The following is a 20,855-nucleotide window of genomic DNA, read 5'->3' as shown; positions in this document are numbered from 1 at the left end:
TGGCCTCTTCCCATTTTCTTGGGTTCCACTGGGACTTCATGATAATCACAGGAAACATTTGAATCAAGGTCCCACATATGAGAGAAATCATATGGTGTTTGTCCTTAGGGTGACCTTACTTAAAGTTTTTCTCAGTTCAATTTATTGACTTTCAAATAGTCTTAGTGAGAAAAATTTTTTTAAATCAGATTAGAGTGTGTCTGTGGGGGTTATTTTGATTGTGAGTGCATTTAGAAAGACACAACCCATTAGAGGTGGTGCCACTCCCTGTGCAAGGAATTCAGAATGCATAGGAGAAAAACAGAAGCAACTATAAGGAAACAAGAAAGGGAGCCAATAAGGATCGCTGTGCTGATTCTGTTTCTACCCTTGAGTGTAGGTGAGATGCTTTCAATGTTCTGCCTTGACTTTCCCACAATAAGATGAAAACATGGAGCTGTAAGCCAATTAAAACTTCCTCCCCTGAGCTGTTCTTGCTTAGGGTGTTTTATCACAGCAACAGAAATGAAATGAGTGTGGGGTCATTTCTGTCACTCCAGATGTCTTCATATGATCTGGAAGACAGAACTTCTGGAGGGAGACATTAAAGGGCTCTGAGTCTATGACTATGAGCCAAAACCATGTCTCTGGTTGTATTGGAAACACTAAGCAAAGGGGTCCATTCTGAAATGACCTTCCTAGAAGATATAGTCATTGAACTTGTGTGTATGGGGGCATGGAGCCTGCCAAATATGGCCTAATAGGTTATAGCCATATTAAAAAGTTTTGTCCATGGAGCATGCCAAAGTATGGCAAGCAGTCTCTTATTCAATTTCACATTAGAATCTGAGTTGCTGACTGAGGCTTATACGGGTTCATATGTTTTCTACACATGAGATGTACCTAATTTTTTTTTTTTTATTAGAAACTGCTTAGAGCCCAAGGTCTGGCCCAATTTTACCTCTGGTCTTCAGAAAGCCTCGCTGAGCCCCCTACATGTGCTCAGAATTTCACACATGAATGTCATTCATCTCTTGGTTCTTTGCACTGTGGCAGTAATTCAACAGCCTGCTTCCTTGACTTTCTGCTTGCTTAGTGTTTTGATGGGCTCAGGGAAGGTGAGGCAGTCAGTTTGAATGTGGAGAGCCTCGGGAGTTGGTAGTCTAAAGACTCCAGTGGACTTGTTCCGCCTTTTTGGATTTTCAGGTGTAAACAACAACATGTAATTCCAGGGGTGTATTAGGGGTGAATTTCCTTACACTCTTGGGGTTCATAGAAATGAGTATCTCTAAGGTCTACTGGAATGGAATTGGGTGGAAAGCAAGAACTGAAGGTAAAAAAACATTGAATTAACTTGTTTCTCATGTTAGGAAGCATTTACAGTTCTATGTCATAAATACTCATGAATTACCATTCAGTTCTTGTCATGGTATTCCCTGATAAAGTTCTTCCTTACAGGTTCCATTTTCCCAGCATTTGTATTAGTCCATTGAGGCTCTCTTTCCACCTACTGTGAAGCCTCCTAGCCTATGATACTTCTTCAGGTGCTGGCTTTCTTTTGGCCTGTGATTCTAAGCTGCTTCTGCACTCCTTCCTGCCACCTAGCCTTTGGCATCTACTTTCTTATAGCTGCTCACCATCTTACTTTTGGTATCTTCCACTTTGCTTTGTTATAGCTTACAAGGGAGAACTCAGTACGGGGCGCCTGCCAACCTAAAGGACAGAAATATTTCAATTACCAAGCATTTTCTGTAGAGGTGGGATGATCTTGTGCATCTGGAATTCATCAACTCCTTCTTCCTCCCTTCTCTGGGCATCACTGGATTGTCCCTTGTGTTTCTGCCAACAGAATCAAGACCTGCACAGCCTGTTCTGGATAGTTTGCAAAACTGTGTGGGTGGCCTCTGTGCTCTTGTCTTCTTCTGCAGTTTATCCATTAGGATATCCGTCTGTCCAGCTCAGATAGACACCCCATTCCTGTAGAGCTCTCAGCACAACAGCCAAGCCCCCCATTGTCCTTGACATGTTTTCTCTTGCATATCCATGGCTCAAGAATTTCCCAAGGGCACAGACCCTCACCCTAGCAGCATCTGACTGCTCCTTGAAATCCTCCTCACCCTTCTTGAGCTCTTGTTCTCCCCAGTAGTCATACTCTTCCTGTTAGTGTGCCTCCCATCCTGCAATGTATTATGCAGGAGACTTTTTTCTTTTAATTATTTATTTTTGATATTATAGTATAATGATATCATCTTACCTTTCCCTTTTCTCCCTCCAGGCCCTTTCATATACCCTTCTTTCTTGCACACTAACTCATATTCTCATTGTCATTATTGACCGCACACAAACACACACGCACACACACACACACGCACACACACACACACACTCTCTCTCTCTCTGTCTCTCTCTCTCTGTCTCTCTGTCTCTCTCTCTCTCTCATACTCACTCACTCACTCACTCACTCAAAAATGTCAGCTGCCCAGTCTGTATAGTGTTACTTTTATGTATGTTTTGAGGATGGAGTTTTGGTATAAATGACCAGTAGGTGTGTTCTCATCTCACCTCATCAGCTTTTCGTAGTTGCCTGTAGTTCTTTTGCAGCATTAAGGTCTCCTGGGCATTCCCTGTTCACTTTGGCATGCCTATTCTGATTGTTTTCTTCAGTTCACGTTTAGGCACTCATAGTAGTGAGACTGTATGGGTGTACCTTCTAAGATTCGTAGGAGACACAGTCCCACAGCACAGTTTATGACCCTGTGGTTCTAACAATTGTTTCTTGTATCAATTGTGGCTGGGCTCCACAATTCTCCATTCTGATGAGGGGTAGTTTTCTTTAATGGTCTGTCATGAAGAGCTATTTCATTTATGTGGCCTGAGGACTGTTCTGCTCAGTGGGTATAAGGAAAATATTTAGAATGCCATTAGGGACTATGTTTGGTAAACAGGCAGTTAGTGATTCTATTCCAAATTTCCTTAATATATCTATCTATCCCTGGGTAGTTTGCTAGGTTTCCTGCACTAGGCATGTTTCCTGTCCTTTGAGAAGTCCGGACAGCTGAGTAAAGAGCTAGAGGTTAACACCAAGGCATGTGTGCCACTAGTGCCCCTTTAGGTTTAATGTACCCTGCTGATCATTGTGGTGGCTCACAGGCATCACAGCTGGGTAGGACTGTTGGTTGCTTCCCTCATTTGGAAACTTGTCCTCATGAAGGACAATCCTCATGAAAGCTAATCCTCCAGGAGAAAGAGTTCAGGTCAGTTCCAGCTGGGGCGCCATTGTGGATGTGCTGAGATTTGTGCTCGGTTAGTAAACACTTAAGCAACTGTTTGTATTGGTTGGGCCTTGGCAGGACATGTGCCTACCCAGCATTCTCCCACAAGTGCAGCCCAGGTAAGTAGGCTGGGAGGCAAGCTGAGAAAGAAGCCCCCACCCCAGGTGTTTCTGTGGCCCATCCTCAAATAGAACTATAGCAGTTTCATGCTGTTCTTACAGCTTCTTTAGCTCGGAAGTAAATATGCAAATTTTATGATGACCTTGAACCAAATACAGCCTTGCCTTTGCACATATATAGAGCCTACATCACCATTGTGAAGCATACTTGGAAATTTTGAATGGTAAGACTTCTTCCCCAGCATCTTCATAAATGTACTCCTTATTTTGTAGTGTGTGTGGACCCGCAAGGACTTGCTCAAAGCAATTGCTTGTCTTAGTCAGGGTTCTTATTCCTGCACAAACATCATGACAAGATGCAAATTGGGTAGTAAAGGATTTATTCAGGTTATACTTCTACATTGCTGTTCATCACCAAAGGAAGTTAGGACAGGAACTCACACGGCAAGAACTTGGAGGCAGCAGCTGATACAGAGGCTGTGGAGGGTGCCTGGTTACTGGCTTGCTTCCCCTGGCTTGCTCAGCCTGCTTTTTTATAAGAACCCAGGAGACTAGCAACACACTCATAATGGGTGGCACCACCCACAATTGGCCCTCTGCACCTTGATCACTAATTGAGAAAATGTCTTACAGCTGGATCTCATAGAGGCATTTCTTCAAGGGAGGCTCCTTTCTCTGTGATAACTCCAGCTTGTGTTCAGCTGATACACAAAACTACCCAGTACAGTGTTAAATTGTGTTCAAAGTGCAGAGTGTCAGGACTGGGCTTTGTGTGTTTGGAAGAATGTCTCAGCAGTTGGGAATATAAACTTCTGTTTCAGAGCACCTCACATCTCTATTGGTTGGTTCCCATCCACCCATAACTCCAGTCAGAGAGCAACCAGCACCCTCTGTCTGCAGAGGCTCCTCCTTACATGGTGCATATAGCATAAACCCACACACACACAAAAGCAGTCAGTCTTTTTGTTTGTGTTTGGTTTTTGAGACTGGGTTATTCTATGTACCCCTGGCTGTCTTGGACTTCAGACATCTGCTTGCCTCTGCCTCTGCCTCTTCCTCTGCCTCTTCCTCTGCCTCCCAGTGCTAGGACTGAAGGCCTGTACCTCATGGCATGACAAATAAATCATTTTGTTCCCTTTTCTATTTTTCCTTTTTAAGGTGTGAGCTTTGTACTTGAGCAGGCATTCTGAAGAGATGTTTCTAAGAGCAGTCAGGACATGCTAAGAAACAGCTGTGTCGATGAAGATTTGTTCAACCTAGAAGCATTTCAGGTCTTTGTATTCTGGCAAAAGAACTTGTCTTTCTGAAAGTTAGGTGTAGGAATGTGTAAATGTTTATGTTACAAAGAGCAGTGTAGGCAGTGAAAACACACACCTTTCAATCAAGCAATAAACAAATTACCAGTTAGTCCCACACATGAACATGTCTTTAATTCAAGAATTCTTTCTGAAGTTCATTCTCTTAGAACATTAGAGCCCAGGCTTTATGACTGGGAGGACTTGATTAGATTAAGATTGATTTTGGATCCAGAAAAAAATTGTAGACTGTCTTTGCTACTTTGAAGCATACTAAGCACTCTTCCCAAGGTCTTGTTTCCAGCCACATAGTTCTTTTCTCTAATCCTCCTGTTGAGGTGAGGGGGAACTGAGTCTCAACAGAGATTTTCATTGGCATTGCAGCAGCATTGTTTGTTTAGTGACTTACAAAAGGAATCTTTCTTTGTCTATAAATCATTTGCTGTACATGAGATGCAAAGTGAAGGTTTCAGCAAAATGAAATAGTGGTTTCCCATCTCAAGGTTTGAATAAGGATCACCTCTATAGCTCATGGATTTAAGTGCTTGATCCTCAGTTACTAAATCTGTTTGGGAAGGATTAGGAGGTGTGTGGTCTTGTCGGAGGACATGTATCATTGATGTTGGGCTTTGAGGTCTCATAGGCCCTTGCCATACCATTCCTATTTAGTGCTCGTGTTCTCTCTCTCTCTCTCTCTCTCTCTCTCTCTCTCTCTCTCCCTCCCTCCCTCCCTCCCTCCCTCCCTCCATTTTTCCCTCTTTCCCTCTTTCCCTCCCTCTCTCCCTCCCTCCCTCCCTCCCTCCATTTTTCCCTCTTTCCCTCTTTCCCTCCCTCTCTCCCTCCCTCCCTCCCTCCCTCCCTCCCCCCCCAGCCCCACCTCTGCTTCATGGTTGTGCCTCAAGTTCTAAACTCTCAGTACCTGTTCAAGTGCCATGCCAGCCTTTCTGCTGCTACATACACACTGTGGTGGTCTTGGTGTCGAACTGCCCATCATGGTGATCTTGATGTCTAACTACCCACCATGGTAGTCTTGGTGTGTACCTACACTCTGCATCTATAGATCTCAAATAACTCTTCTATAAGCTGCCTCCATCAAGGTGCATTCAGAACAATAGAAAGTAACTAAGGCAACATAAAGATACTTTTTCAGTGAATTATTCCTGTTGATGTGTACAAACTACACGTCAAAATTTCCAAACTGCTTGGGTAATACAGACATCCCATGAGAAATCAGGAAGCACATTTTCTATTAGCAAAACCACAACTTTATCAGCCTTGTTAGCAACTGGAGCCCCGGAGACCCTATTTAATTAGTAGATGTTCTTTGATTTAGATTGATTAAATTTAATATTGATTTCTGTCTTTGTCACTTTTTTCTTCTTGTCTGTCTGTCTGCCTGCCTGCCTGCCTGTCTACCTGCTGTAAGCCTGTCTGCCTGTCTGTCTCTGTATATTGGCAGGTTCTTCATACATAGCTGGGGTGGGCCTGGAACTCAGTATGTAATCCAGACTGGCTTCTAGATCCTCCTATCTCAGCCTCCCACATGCTGCAAGCACAGGTATGTGCTCACATGCCCTGCAAGTAACTTCTCTTATAAAAACCATTTTGTGATTGTGATCATCTCTATTCAAGATGCTGAAGTTGTAGTGATGTCTCTATACCACAGACTTACAATTGTTATGTTTCAATCATCTATTGGAGGCTGGTCATGCACTCGCTCCCAGTGATTCTGAAGAATTTCTTTCTGGACTATGAGGTTTCCTATAAGATGTCACAGGCAGAGTCTCAATTGGTTCAATTTAAACTGGCTCTCTTGCTAAAGAAGGACATGACCTTGACATTCTGATCTTCCTAATCCACCTGGCTTTGTAAGAGTGCTGCTCAGTACCTGGTGTGCTGGGTGTTTGAACACAGTCCTCTTGTGTACTGGGGAAGCTCTCTACCAATGTTACTGTGTCCTCAGCCCTTACTGACTATACCCCTCATCATATAATATTATCATCTTCACAACACAGAGTGCAAACCAAATATGCTGTCATTTGTGATGATTCCTCCCATGGCCATATTGTTCAGAATATAGTCCGGAAAAAAAATCCAAAAAACAAAAACAAAAACAAAACAAACCAGGAAATCTATAAGGGAACCCAGAATGTATACGAGGTGGTTTCTTCCAATGTGTTATCTTACATGGTCTTTGAGTATTTGTAAGTAAAACATATGGTAATAGTGCTACATGTAAAAATAAGTAAATAAATAAATGTAGTGCTACACGTAGAATTTTGCTGTAGGACTTATAAGGGATATTCATTCTCTAGTTTCTTCTGAAACCACTTTCACACATGTAGGTAGCCCTTAAATCTACTTCCATTTCCCAGACTCACACATAGGTTCTTTGGCTTCAGTGTCTCTCATAGCCAGTCTCGGAATGCATGAGTCTCATTGCATGAATACTGTTATTTGATACTTGTAGGTGATGTACTGAGCTGAGGAGCTTCACATGACCTGAGAATAGTGAGATGTCTTTGTTTCAGTCATTATTAAAGCTACCTTTGGGACTGATGGATATCGAAGTCATAAAAACCAGTATTATTCAATATTTTAATTAGATTGCATTCCTTGTGATCACGTCCTCTGATGAGAGAAAGACATTGATGTGTATGTAAGAATGAGCGTGTGTTCCTGTACCTAAAGGTATGGAACCCAAGGTCCCAAGCATGCTAGGAAATCATTCTACTATCCCTAGTCTACATCCCTGGTCTATAGAATTCCAGAATATGACTCTGTTTTTGAGACCTCACATAATATGGCCAATATGTCAGAGTGAAGTTATTTTAAGAAAAGACAATTTTAAGAGGAAACACAAAAACACACTACAATAAGCAAACAAATAGGAAACCAATGGGTATTAGTCATCAAAAATGCTGATCTGTCACTTATAGCTTTTATTAGAAATATCAAAGACATTTCAAGATATGAGAGGAGCCTTGAATTTCTGTAGGAGGAGCACATCTGTCTGTTCTCACAGATAAGTAGGGAAAGATCCATTATTTGTAGGTAAGCATGTTTGCCTTTATATGTGAATGGAGTACTTCCCATCATTTCTTTGTCACATTGGCACTTGGAATTGCATTCATCTTACTTGCTTTGGGCCCAATCTCTACCCCAATTGGCAGAAGTGATTGCTGCTTGATCACAGAAGATGGGAACTTCTCTGAAGCAGGTAATTGGAATGCATGGTACAAGGTGAGCCAACAGATATGTGCGGAGATTTGGAGCAAGAGAGCCCCTGTTTGAACCTGCTTCCTGACACTTCCTAGGGACTGGCCTTTGGGCCCATTGGAGACCTCTTTCCTGTTCTGTCAAATGGGTGCTATTAAACCCCTCTTCACCAATAGGGCGGCTATCAGAAGGGAATGAACTGCCCAAATGATTGCATATTATTGACTGTGAAGTCTTTTGTAGACTGTGATGCCAGTATACTTCAAGCTGCACAGGAAATGATGACAGTATCATAATAGCCATCCTCCTTCTGTCTTTCTTCCAGTCGACAAGCAGTGACAATAGAAGGAACCAAACCAACATCAATAATCCTAACCGTGAGAGAGTGCCAGAGAACAGCTTAAACCAGAGCACTGCTGAACTAGACTCCAATATCCCTGAGTTCTCCCAAGAGGAGGACTATGAAGTGTGCCAAGACCAAGATCCTTACTCGCATATTAACAACATCTTGAAGGAGGCTCATTTCTACAGCCTCCAGCAGAGAGGACACTCTCCGACATGAAGGCCTAGGCATCCTTCTTTTGTTTATAAAATCAATGGCATTCATGCAAATCGGTCTTGGCTTTTGTCTGTATTTTTCAGTAAAAGGTCAATGGGCATTGTATTGTTTTGCTGTTTTGCTCCACTACTACAATCTCAAAGGGTCATTCATGACAGTTTGATGCGTTTCCTGTCACGTCTGATGTCTTATTCGTGTTAAAATAGCAGCATGAGGACTTCTCCTGAGACTGAATGGATTATAGGTCCAATTCAGGTTGGTTTCCAAGTTGCTCATTTAGGGTGTCCACGTTAAATGTTGTTTTTAAAAAGTGATTTCTTTATTTTGAAAAATGTAGTGGCCTGAAGAAGTTTGTGTGTGTTTCCTTGAAATGTAAAAGAACGAACAATGGAGAACCCAACACCAAATCAGTAATGAGCATTGGCAAGAGGGGAAATGTGGGTGGTATGTTCTCTTTCTGATATGAATGTGGGCTGATCCTTGGAAGGGAAACATCTACAGAAATCCTTTTCTCCCTATACTGGTGCAAATGTCAGCCCATTTAGGCTGTGAACTTGAAGCCTGTGTCTGGTAACTGCATTCTTTGTATTCCAAGGGAGAAGCCTTCTTCCTTTAATGCTCCTGTGTATGCCCTTCAGACTTGTGACAAGCACTTATAATTCAGAGAAGTACATAGCAATGCTGTGTCTTAAGCACAAAATTTGAATATTTACTGCTTCTGTGTTGTCTCTTACAGTTCTATCTATTATGTCTAATGTCGATAAAATCTAAGCTATTGCAAATGATATCTGTCTTGAGAGGTATTGTAAAGCTGGGTTGGTGACTGTCCACTTGTTTAATGAATCATTCACGGGAAGGAGAGCATCTCAAGTCATCATAATCCATGCAGAGGTGTGGGACTGGATGGGCCAGTAGAGCATTGCTTGCCTAGCCTATGGCATAACCTCAGAATGGCAAAGTTATTAGGACATTTAATGTGGCTTGTGATGGGTGAGCTGAGGTACAATTAGAAGAAACAGGCAGTGCCCCTTAGTGACAGATCTTTCATGGTGGTTACCCATATTGAGCAGCCAGACCAGCTTGTCAGCACACTTAAGTAATGTCCATATTTTCTTGCCAATCAAGGAACCCGAAGGCATCAGACCTTGTGTCCTGTGGCTGTTGAGTCCTACAACTGTTTTTCACATTTACTGAGAAAAGAATGGCCTCAACTGTTTGCTAAGCAGAGTCTTTGCAAATGAACTCCATGCTCTACACAGTTTTGTAATCGCCATTGACTCCAAAGTCAGAGTCAAGTCTTCAGGTGAAGACGTGAGCCTTTTAGACAGGGGACAGTGAACCAGGCCATGGGTAACATTTTCTCTGTAGCAGGAAAGTGAACAACAAAACAATAAAGAGGAGAAGCTATATGAAATCTGAACCTGCATTCACCCAACACAGTCCATGAGCAAAGGGTAGGGTGGATCTCCAGCAGGCAATATACCATGTGTAAGAACCACAGTCATAAAGGTGAGATGTCTTGGTGGGTAAACATGCCCACCAAAGTAGCCTGACAACCTGAGTACTATCCCTAGCACCCATGTAGTGTAAGAAATCCTCTCTCTCTCTCTCTCTCTCTCTCTCTCTCTCTCTCTCTCTCTCTCTCTCCCTCCCTCCCTCCCTCCCTCCCTCCCTCCCTCTCTTTCCCTCTCTCCTCACATCTACCTATGGCTAGCCTTGAACTTTCTGTGTAGGCCAGGATAGCATTGACCACAAGAAAGTTCACCTGTATTAGCCTCCCCTATGCTAAGATGAAATCCCATTGTCATTTTATCTGGCCTTTCTTAAAATGTATTTCTATTTTTGAAGTCAGGGTATTACCATGTGACCATACTGCAAGTCTAGTGCCTCTGTTCCTCTAGCTTGCCTTAAACTCATACAAATCTTCCTCCTTCAGCAGTATAAATCTCTTATCCTAGTCAATACAATATGTCATCCCCTTACTGCCTTGTAAAACTCCTTTAACCTTATAAACAGCCTATGTCCTAAAAGATCTCAATTTTGATTAGAGAGATGGAGCTTTGCTCATCACACCCCCCCCCAAAGTACAAGTAGTTCTTAGTATAGCAAGGGAAAGAAGGGGTTCTTTCCACCGAAGAATCAAGTACATGGAACAAGGAAAGAATCTTTCATCAAAGGAGAGATAGGGTTTGCAGGGAGTAAGGACTTAACTTACCTCTAGAGATAACCTACTATTTGCTATGACCCCATCACCTCCATACCTCACCCCTTTATATAGAAGAAGTGTGAGCTTTGCAAGTTGCATGCAGCAAGGGGACCTTATATCCAGTCTTCTGCCTGCCCCATGAGGTCCTAAAGGAGGTGACAGGAGTCCAAGATGAGCTTAAGGCACCTAAGTGTTGAGAAGTAATACCAGACTTGAAGTTTTTTCCACTTTGTCCAACCTCCCTATCCTCCACTACAAATTGGCTTTTTCAGTCATAGCAGGTTTGAGTCTAGAAGCTAGAGCTGGAAGTACCCTTTCATTGGCATTGCGTATCTTGGCACTGATTGAGCTCAGTGAGACCTTCACAAGTATAAGAACATTCCATAGATCTAGAACCTTAGGAACTTCTTTGTCTCCTATATGACTTGCCACTCTCCTTTTTACCTCTGTACTCTGCCCATTCTTTCTCTCCATCTATTTTTTCTCACTACTCTCTCTCCCTTCATCTTCAAGTCAAGAACTCTGACCTGGATTCCCTGTTCTTCTGATGGCCTTTCATCCACAGTTACTACTTGATACAGGGGCTCTTCAGCACCTCTACCAATGATGTCTTTGTCTTTTCATGGCTTTAGATAAGAGGTATGACTTGTCTCAAAGTAAATAAGAAGGAATTTGAGGGACCAACTGTCTGGTGGCCATGTTGTAGCCACTGAATGACTGCTGGACCGTCTTAAGGAGCCACCGAGTTGCTTTTGTGCCTGTGTATTTCTCCCAGAATGGCATATCAATGCCTCACTGTAGAGTTCCTCAGCTGTCCTCTGTGAATTCTCCCCTTGGACACTGGCAGATGGTATTGGGTTCAACTGTGATTTTTGCTTGAGAAGATTCAGATTCACCTGGATGATGCATATCACAACCCTTTATCTACCTGACCACAACACAGAACAGCCTGAAGCAAAGATCACTTTGGGCCCTTATCAAACCTTAGATGTTGAAGGATTTTCTGAACTTTTGTCCCATCTTCTACATCATCATCATATGCCCATTTCCCATGAGAGCAGTGTAAACATATTGATTGTGTCCCCCTACTAGGGCAGCTGACTCTGATTACAGACTGCTCTGCATCTTGGCACTAATTGTGGCAAACTGTGGCCAGCATGACCTCTGAAAGGAATAAATAATCACATGAACCAAGACTTGAGGTGGAAAGGAAGCACTCTTTCCAACATGTGCTTCTCAGACATGTAGCTTTGTATTGTTTAAGGTTCCTTAAGAGAGTGTGATAGTGACCGGGTGCATAATCAACACACAACTTCTTGTCTTTAAAAGAGGTCCATTACTGGTACAGTCATGACTGACTGGCCTTTACCACAGAGGTTGTCACTGTATTTTTGTACATGAGTTTTTCTGTGACAGACAACATAAGAATTAGTTGCCAATTCTCAAGCCACCATGGGGCATACCAGGCAAATGATGCTTAAGATGAAGAGCAGAGAATTGATGGATGTCTCCTGGAAGAAAGAGTACTGTGTTTATTTCTTCTCTTGGAAGGGAAAGAGGTCCATGTTGTGAACCAAGAGGATCACAGCTCTAATCTAGAGCTAGAGATTGAGTTCAAGGACAGCCAGTGTCCTGTTTTGAGCCCTTATGTTGAAAGAAAAAGTCAAAAATCAAGGTTGGAAATGTAGTCCAGTGGTAGCATATTCCTACCATGTCCCAGGTTGATACTCCATACAGACAAAAGTAAACATATGCATATACCTGAAAACGTTTCAGTTGTCCATCACTGGATTGAAAGATACGTGCTTTGTCTCTCAGGAGTCAATGTAAGTATGACATCAGACTGGTTCTTTCCTGCTAGTGGAAAGATAGAAGGCGGTGAGACAACAAATTGGTAAGTTACCTACTGAAACTGAACACGTGCATCCATAATCCTTGGTGACACCCTCTTTACCGAAATTGATGTAGTGGTATCCCTGTGACCTAACTGGGCCATGACCTTGCCACCACTCTTACATTTTTGGTTGTGAGCCTAGCCATTAACAGCTGAGCCATCTCTCAAGCCCAGCCACCACTCTTCTTAAGCATGGTCAGTCTTGATCTCGGTTCCACAGGCCTTCACTGGTGATGTAGACTTGACACATCCTTAGTCACTTCTCAGTTCTCTGTGTGGCCTCAGGTATATTTACTTCACTGGGAACAGTATCCTGCAATGATTGGCAGCATCCAGCCGTGAAGGGGACTGTGTGCAGTATGATACTGTTGTGGGTCTATTCTGGTCCTTGGGTATGCCCCATAATTGCTCTGCAGGTAGACCCAAGGACATTGAAAGATGTGCTTGCTAAGAGCTGCACACTGATTACAGCACATTTTTTCCAGAGTCCATGCATCTAGACATGTCAGTGACACAGTATGAAACTACCATGAGGATCCCCTTTCTATGTTGGCATCATCAGAGGGAAGATGAATTAGGAAGGCATCAGCCTAGTTAACCTCCAACTTGAACTCTAATTTCAAGAGGCAGACATACACACGAGGTGTGAGGCAAGAACACTGCCTAAGCAGCTGCTATTGGCACATGGGCCATGGCACTTCACATTGAAGCATGCAATAATTGGAGGCAAGTTTTGAGGGTATTTAAACTGGGGTCCAGAGATATGCTTTCTCTGTTTCCTTGGATGAATTCATTTTGTCAAAATCTGCTGTTCCCAGGAGTCTATAAAGCTAAACTGTGGTCTTACATTGTGCGGAGCCATTGAAGATCATTTTTTCAAGCATTTTATCAGAGTTTAAAGAAGACTGCTCAGATCTAGTGTAGTAAGGCATTTCCCCTCCCCCCCCTTTCTTAGTCAGAATATCCTCATTCCTGTCAAGAAAGGTATAGATTTTGCAGAGAACAAAGAATCTACTAGTGAGCAAGTAGTCCCCAACATTGGGAGAGCCATGTTCGAAACATTGAGATCAAGACTTAGGCATCTTAGGTTTTAAGGACAGGCAAATTGATATGAATTTGCCCATCTCCAGGCATTGGGAAGTCAAGACAAAAGGACCAGATGTTGGAGGTAGGCCTTGGCTTCATCATGAGAATCAATCCATTGGCAAATTTTGTACATATGTAGTTTGCATCTGAGAATAGGTAAGTGTGTAGGACACACTTACACACACACACACACACACACACACACACACACACACATAATGCCAAAGACATATACATTCCCATCTATGCATATTCAAAAGGCACAGTGTCCAATTCCTCTAATTTCCAAGGTGCCAGATGCAGAAATGTGACTACGCTTCTGAGAGGGTTTTATGCTATGTACTGAGTTCCAGTCCAAGCTACACTAAAAGTGAAGCCTGAACTTAATATTAAAAAGAAATAACATAAGAGAAAGATAATAATAATGTTTAGTAATAAAGAATCTATCTTTTCTGACCACAGAACAATGAGTTACTTTGAGGACATATTATGCTTTAAGATTGGAGAAGATTCAGTGTGTGGCAGAGTAGTTGACTTAATCAAGGGAAGTACATGAAGGTCATTCACATATTCTACAAGGCCACAGAAGTTCCATTATCTTACTCAGACAGTTTTTGCCAATACCAGACTTCCAGGATAGGGTAACAACTGTTGAAGGCAAGAGAACTGTGGGTCATTAGGACATGACTCTTGGACTAAGGGGCAAGACTGAGGTAGGACTTTGCTGCAACATTGCGTTTCTTAAATGATGGCCTAGGTATGTGACTTACTGTATTTTACTTTCCTTTTGCCTTTTTCTCAGTTTATCCAAACCATCAAACCTGGCATTTGCATTGTAGGATTCCTTGAGGCATAGTCATTGATGATCTTTTCTGTTCACTAGTGATATCCAATGCCCCAGCCCTGAGGGATATGTCTGTGCCAAGAAGGATCAAACACACCGTACCTGGCCAGCCTGGAATTCCTCTCTGCCACATGACTTATCTTCCCCCCGACCAGGTCTCCAACTGAAGATCTCAGTCCTCCCCAACATGCAGATTTCAACCACAATCTTACTGCCCCATTAGCTGTACCGCTCTCTAGCTTGCTCTTACTCCTTTGATCCACCCTCAACACATGGTCACTATGACGTTCTTTCTTAGAACACCCAACTTAGATTTTGCCCACTAAGCTGCAGCTTCACTGTTGTCCCAACAGACTGTCTCACTTACACCATTGCCTTCCCAGCCTTTGGCTTGATGAGATATGGAGGTGCCATTGAGTTCATAAAAGTGTAATTTGAGGGCATTATTCTGTTCCAAGCTTTGGAATGTTGAGTGCAATTGAGTACACACGTTTATGGAAACATTGGCTAGAACCCATTTGAGAAGAATAGTGCAAGATACAAGTACAAGTGAAGGGATGCCTGGCAGGAACTGGGATGCTCTCAGCTGCCTGCCATCCCCCCAATCCCCCGAAGCCTGGCCACTACTTTAAAGGTAATGTGCCCAAATCCTTACCCTTTCTCCAAAAGGTTTGCTTCATCTATCAGGGTCAAGGGGGGAACCATTTTAGGCTCATCTGGCGGTACCCTGACCCATACCTTAGACCCTTCAATCATACTGTCCTTTTAACCAGAAGTCTATATTCCTCACTGTTATCCCAGAGGACCCCATTGTCCTTCTCTGAGTGGCAATGCAAAGGTTATTTCCTGAAGAGCCTTATGAGGTATCCTGTGCTTGCTCTGTTTGGTTCATGTGGTACCTGATCCTGAGAGAGAATATAGTTTTGTTTGTGCATCCAGACCAAATATTTGTGTGTGCAGCAATGACCTCGTCCAACTGTTTACCCTTTAGAAAATAAGGGATGCATGTGGATTCACAGCTCAGGCCCTAGTGCACTTGGGCTTGCCTCCGAGTATCACTTACTGAGCACAGAAAGGCATGTGAGAGCCTTCACCAAAGAGCTGCTTTCCAGTGTGAATCAGAGCCTGTCACACAACAGGGTCGATGGTGTCAGCAGTCTATCCACAAAGATGAGCTTTCACATGGGCATCCACACAAAGAAATGGCCGACCTCTCACAATATCATACAGTAAAGTTGAGAACAGAGGGCTTTCTGCATCCCTTGTTTCCATTCAATGAAACCAGCCTCTTCCTCTGTTAAAGGTGATCACGTTTGATGCTCACAACTCCCAGGGTTTGTCAGGTTGAGAGTTGTTGAATGACTATCTTTCTGACAGATGGGACCTTGCAGAACTTGTGAGAAGGGTTTCTTTGCAGTACAGAGATAATGTGAGTGGACAGAGCCTGCAGCCTGGCCAGGGACTTCTTCAGGGACTGATGGAAAAGCAAAAGCTATGTCTAGGTTAAGGGGGCAGTGGTGCATGTGCTTATGACTTTGATGGACAATGTGGAACTAGTCTCCTCCCCTCCAATCTCTTCCTCATCCTGCCTTCCCCCCTTTCAACAATGTCTTCCTCATTTTTTGTCTCCCCACCCCTCACTTGTTATGTCTCTCTGCCTTTGCATTTCCTGATCCTCCAGCTCATGAACTTGGATATTTGACAGCTGACTTGTAGCACTGACTACTAACATTTTTTTAAACTATCTTCTCCTTAGAAGCAGTTTCTCCACACCCATGCAGTAGCTAGCTTACCTTGATCTCCCCAAAAATGGTGACCAAGAATGAAATGTGTCTTTCTTTGGCAGTTCCCCATGCCCTAGCAGTGTGAGGTAGCCTTCCTGAAGCTGGCTGCTCCAGCCTGCATGGTCCTGTGATTGTCTTTCCAAATTCATCTCACAAGAGCAGAAAGCAGGTTGACTGAGCAATGCCACTACACTTTTGTGTCGCCTCTCTTCTGTCTTGCATGGTCATGGAATTTTACCTACCCATGTACATGGAGGTGATCTGTGTTAGCCCTGGAGTGTCTTCTGGGTTGGATAGCATAGGGTGACAGGAAACACTGAGGTTAGTTTTACAGAAGTGGAAACACAGATGGGATGGTTTGCTCTTGGAACTGAGATATCTGCTTCGGGGAGAAAGGTCAACAGTGCTTGACATATAATTACTGGGGACACAGCTTGATTGGTCATATCCACCATGCTGCTATCTGCAGGCAGAGGTGTGACAACTATATTTCCATCCTTGAGTGACCACTGGCTTTTTGTCCTGTGTCCCTGATGCCTCCCATCCCCAGATCATTCAGACCCTCTTTTGGTTTATTCCCAGTGTTTCACCTTCCTGTTGTTCAGTGGATGAGGAGACTTCTTTGTGTAACGCAGCAGTTTGCAGCAATCAGGCATGCCTTGGGGAAGCAGTTGGCAGGTACAAGTTGAAAGGATGATGAACCTTAGTTGCAGAATGCAAAAATGAACTTCAGCAAAAATAAAGACCAAAATAGTCTTCACAGGCCAATGGATGGGTGGATCAAGAAACTTACATGGTAAAGGAGAAACCATACTAAAATGAGGATCAGTACACAGCTCTCAGTGTCATATCAGAAAATACCTGTCTGCAACTAATTTTAGGATTGGCCACTTTCAGGCTGTTGCCTAAGATCACATGTTGGCACACAGGAAGGAGCCACCCCAGAGTCAAAGTCATCTGCCAGTATCCTTGCATTCTTATCACAAAGAGGGAGATTTGGTTCTGATTCGTACATGTCATGGAATAGTTCATACAGGTAACTGAGCAGATTCTAGGATGGCATGCAAGCCAGTGATCAGTGAGGTTAAAAGTTAGAGATGGGCGAGCTCCCAGGGTACAACTCCTTATAAGCCCATTAGATCCTGTCCTGCAGATATATGTGAGCACTGCTATGAAGAATGACTATCACTGTCTATACATTGCAGTAGAGTTGCCATTGAGAGTTGGGGAGAAGAGAGGTGAGAATCAGTGTGATTTACCATGTGATGATACCTTCCTCATGAGCTGTCAGACAAGACGTTGCATCTGTGCCAGAGATGCTGTTGATGTACACTGCCCTGTGCTAAGCTCTCTGGACATGTATCATCTCATGTAACCCTCAGAAGAAGCCTAGGAGGTGGCCCACTTCGAAAATGAGGGACAAACAAAGTGAGATGAATAATCATGAGCTTTCTTTCTTCTCTTCTCACCTCTTGTTACAGTCTGGCTTTTCCTGGCTGCACACATCCCTACTCGCCCTCGCCTAGTTATTCCACAAGCCTCCACTTTCACTTTTCCTGTGGGACCAGGGCTCAGTGTGGCCTCCATCTCAGACTAGACCCCCATGGATCCACTGCAGAAATGGGATCCAATGTCAATTGCTGTGCCCTCCCGCATAGCCACTGTGAAGAGCTCACAAGATGCTCCGGCAACCCCTCAGCCTTCCTCTTCAGAAAAGCTAAGCATGGGCCTCAGTGTCCTGAGCAGCAGCCCCAGCCCCAGCTCAGGTGTCCCTGCTACTCTGTCAGAGGGGCTGTTCCAGCAGCAGGCCCGGGAGAAGGCGGCTCTGTGGCAGCAGTACTGGGAGAAGCAGGGCTTTCCTCAGAGGAAGAAAGTCTTCCTGAGGCACTCGAGACGCTGGCACCGGGATCACCTGGCACCTTACCTGCTTGAAAGGGATGTCAGAGCCTTTCCCTCAGGTGATCGAGCTCAGAATCAGCTTCGATGCCAGGGCCACGTGCAGAATATTGCTGAGATGAGTGGGGAGAGGAACACAGCCCCCAACCCTCCCTCGTGGGAAATGCTGGTGCAGGGCCTCAATGGCCTCACCCTTAGCCTGGGAGCCAACAGACCCGGCCCCCTGCCAGAGGGGCCTCGGCAGCAACAGCAGCCAGAGGACATTTGCCAGCTGGAGAGACAGCAGGAAAGCCTGAAGATGTTCCAGAGGATGCTCAAGTAGAGGATGCAAGAAGGCTGAGGTGCTGGCTCCCAAGAATAAATGTGAAAATGCATTTAGAAGGTGCTGCATCGCTATCTCGGGGGTGTGGACTCCTCTGAGGTCAAGGCAGTCCACTGCCACTGGATAAGTCCCAACACTTGTGCTATGATGGGAATTGTCCTTGGAACGATCTCAACTATCCTGCCTGTCTTTTCGCATGCCTTTTTGGATGTGGTGCTGCGTGTTAGCCTATACAGAAGAAAACTGGGTACCAGTGATCCCCAAATGCATTTGATGTGATTCATACACAGAGGTTTTGCTGTTTTTTTTTTCCTTAGAGCTCAACACCTTTTCCACATTCTTGTTGAAAAGAGCTAATACCACATGTATATCTGTATATAGTGTGAAGACATGGCTTCTTGATGTCAGTTTATTGAGTGTCCCCACAAGAAGGATTACTACATACCTTGTGATGCATGTGGTGGGTAGGAGAGAGGGAGAGAGATTCAATTGCAGCTTCCAGAAACTGAAGCCAGGGAATTCAGTCTTAAGGCAGCAACCCAATGTACTGAAGTGGGTAAAGCATCCAGCGGTGTGAACCTTCATGGAAGAAGAGATCTTGTCTTCCTTAGGCATACCAAATGGTGGCTCAGTGCAGGAGTTTCCCACGTGTTTACTCAATCATTTGTGAAGCAGAAGTTGACTTGGAACTGCAGAACTATATCATCTTCCCTCCTAGTCCTACCCTCTGGCTCTTCATCTCATTAATAAGACAATTTAAAGACACTCGGGCAGGTCAGGAAAGCCGTAGTTTCCTTTAGATGAGAAGGCAAAGAGATTAGAAGCTCCAGTATGCCTGCTAGGGGCAGCATGGACAGTCTGGGGTGTGGATAAGGACTGTACTGAAGGAAGGCTTGGAGTACATCATTATGGCCTCAGAAATTGGTTAGATGTGAATGTTTGCAGGGATTTACTTTACAATCCCATCTTTTCCCATAGTGGCACTATATATAACCAAGGCCTGGGTATGCGCATATTATTAACTGGAAGCTGGGGAGGGCTGTGCAGCTGTCCTTCAAGTGTTCCTTTAGTGGCCAATGACCACAAGTGGCAAATGCTCTATCCAATTCTATTAGTGGGAGTGTTTGTTATCTGTGTGTGCTGTTGGATTTTAGTTTTGGTAAAGACTCTGAACATCGGACAGATCAGTAGGGAGTGCAGAAATTAGCCCCTAGGTAGATTACCAAAGGGACAGCAATTTACCTGCCTGTGTGCCACATGGTGTTATGGTAGCAGTGTGGGCTTGGTCAACTTTGGACTTGGCCATTGCTCCAGTTTGTTGCATAGCAACCATTCTGCAGTGGGAACATGAAATCCATGTGTGCTTAAAGGGAACGTGCTCTTAACCTTCAGGTTCATTTTATCTTATTACTTCTGAGTGGACAGAATTACAATCCTGGGCAGCTATTCACCATAGCTTGGGAGCACTACCCATTTATAGCTTCTGATTGACAGAGGGAGCTGGTCGAGGCCTTGAAACACATCCCTGCCAATTATTCGATGCCTTGATCACTGTGTAGGTAAAGGCTGCCTGGCAAGATAACCCTTCTCCCTGGCCATTTGGCCATGAGAAGCAGAGCCTCTTGTGTACTAGGTAACAAGGGAACACCTTCATCCTCACATGCCCTTTGATCTGCAGGCTATGTACAGGGCATCCCTTACCCCTCTCTGACCCAAGGGGTGTGTCAGGGTGTACATGTGTATTTTAACTTTTCTGACATGGAATTGATTTGCTTTGTTTCAAGGATGAGCTACCCTCTGCTTGTACCAGATGGCGTGAAATCCCCTGTTCCAACTGTGATAGCAGGTTCTCTTCTGTGAGTGCCTGCCTCCTGTTGTTTATGTTAAGTAGAATGTCATAGTGTGGTCTTGTCAGAGACTGTGAGGTAAAGAAACTGAGCAGTGATCTCCCCTCCACTACTGGAGACAACTGGTTTGCATTACACAGTGTGAGTTTTGTAACACATTGTCTGACTGTGAAGGGTTAAATTTCCATTGCACTTAAGTTTGCCTGGTCACTTTGTACTATTTCTCCTTTTGAAACAGCAATGCTTATCTTTGTTTCTTTCAACAGTCCTTCTCTGAAATAGTGCCATGTTTTTCTCCTGTTACATTTTCAGATCCCTGGTGATCTTCCTGATATCCCCTCCGTACCCAGCATCCATACCTGTCCCTCTTCAGTCATGACAGGAAAGTTTCAGAGTTAGATGATAGCGTAGGAGGATAGTCATAGAACCAGTCAACAAGGCCAGAACCACCTTGTTGTATACTCAAGGGAGCCACGTCAATCAACAACAGGATCCCCTGTGACTCCATTGTCCTGAGGAGGCAGAAACCTTTG

At 44.0% G+C, this 20,855-nt stretch overlaps 1 protein-coding gene across 4 annotated transcripts in view; it reads left to right on the top strand.

Moving 5' to 3' along the window:
* Vcf2 (VCP nuclear cofactor family member 2) overlaps nt 1-20,519 on the top strand; it is a 54,893-nt gene extending 34,374 nt beyond the window's left edge. For 3 of the 4 annotated variants that reach the window (XM_087598820.1, NM_001402344.1, XM_087598819.1), the window contains 1 exon segment: nt 8,210-9,228. In XM_087598820.1, coding sequence (XP_087454946.1) covers nt 8,210-8,446 — 237 coding nt within the window. In that variant the 3' untranslated portion in view covers nt 8,447-9,228. 4 annotated transcript variants of the gene reach the window in all.
* The last annotated feature ends 336 nt before the right edge of the window (nt 20,520-20,855 follow it).

Source organism: Rattus norvegicus, chromosome X, assembly GCF_021556685.1.
Source record: "Rattus norvegicus strain SHRSP/BbbUtx chromosome X, alternate assembly SHRSP_T2T, whole genome shotgun sequence".
NCBI lineage: Eukaryota > Metazoa > Chordata > Mammalia > Rodentia > Muridae > Rattus > Rattus norvegicus.
The sequence above is the reverse complement of the archived record's forward strand: the minus strand, read 5'-3'. Positions and strand labels throughout refer to the sequence as shown.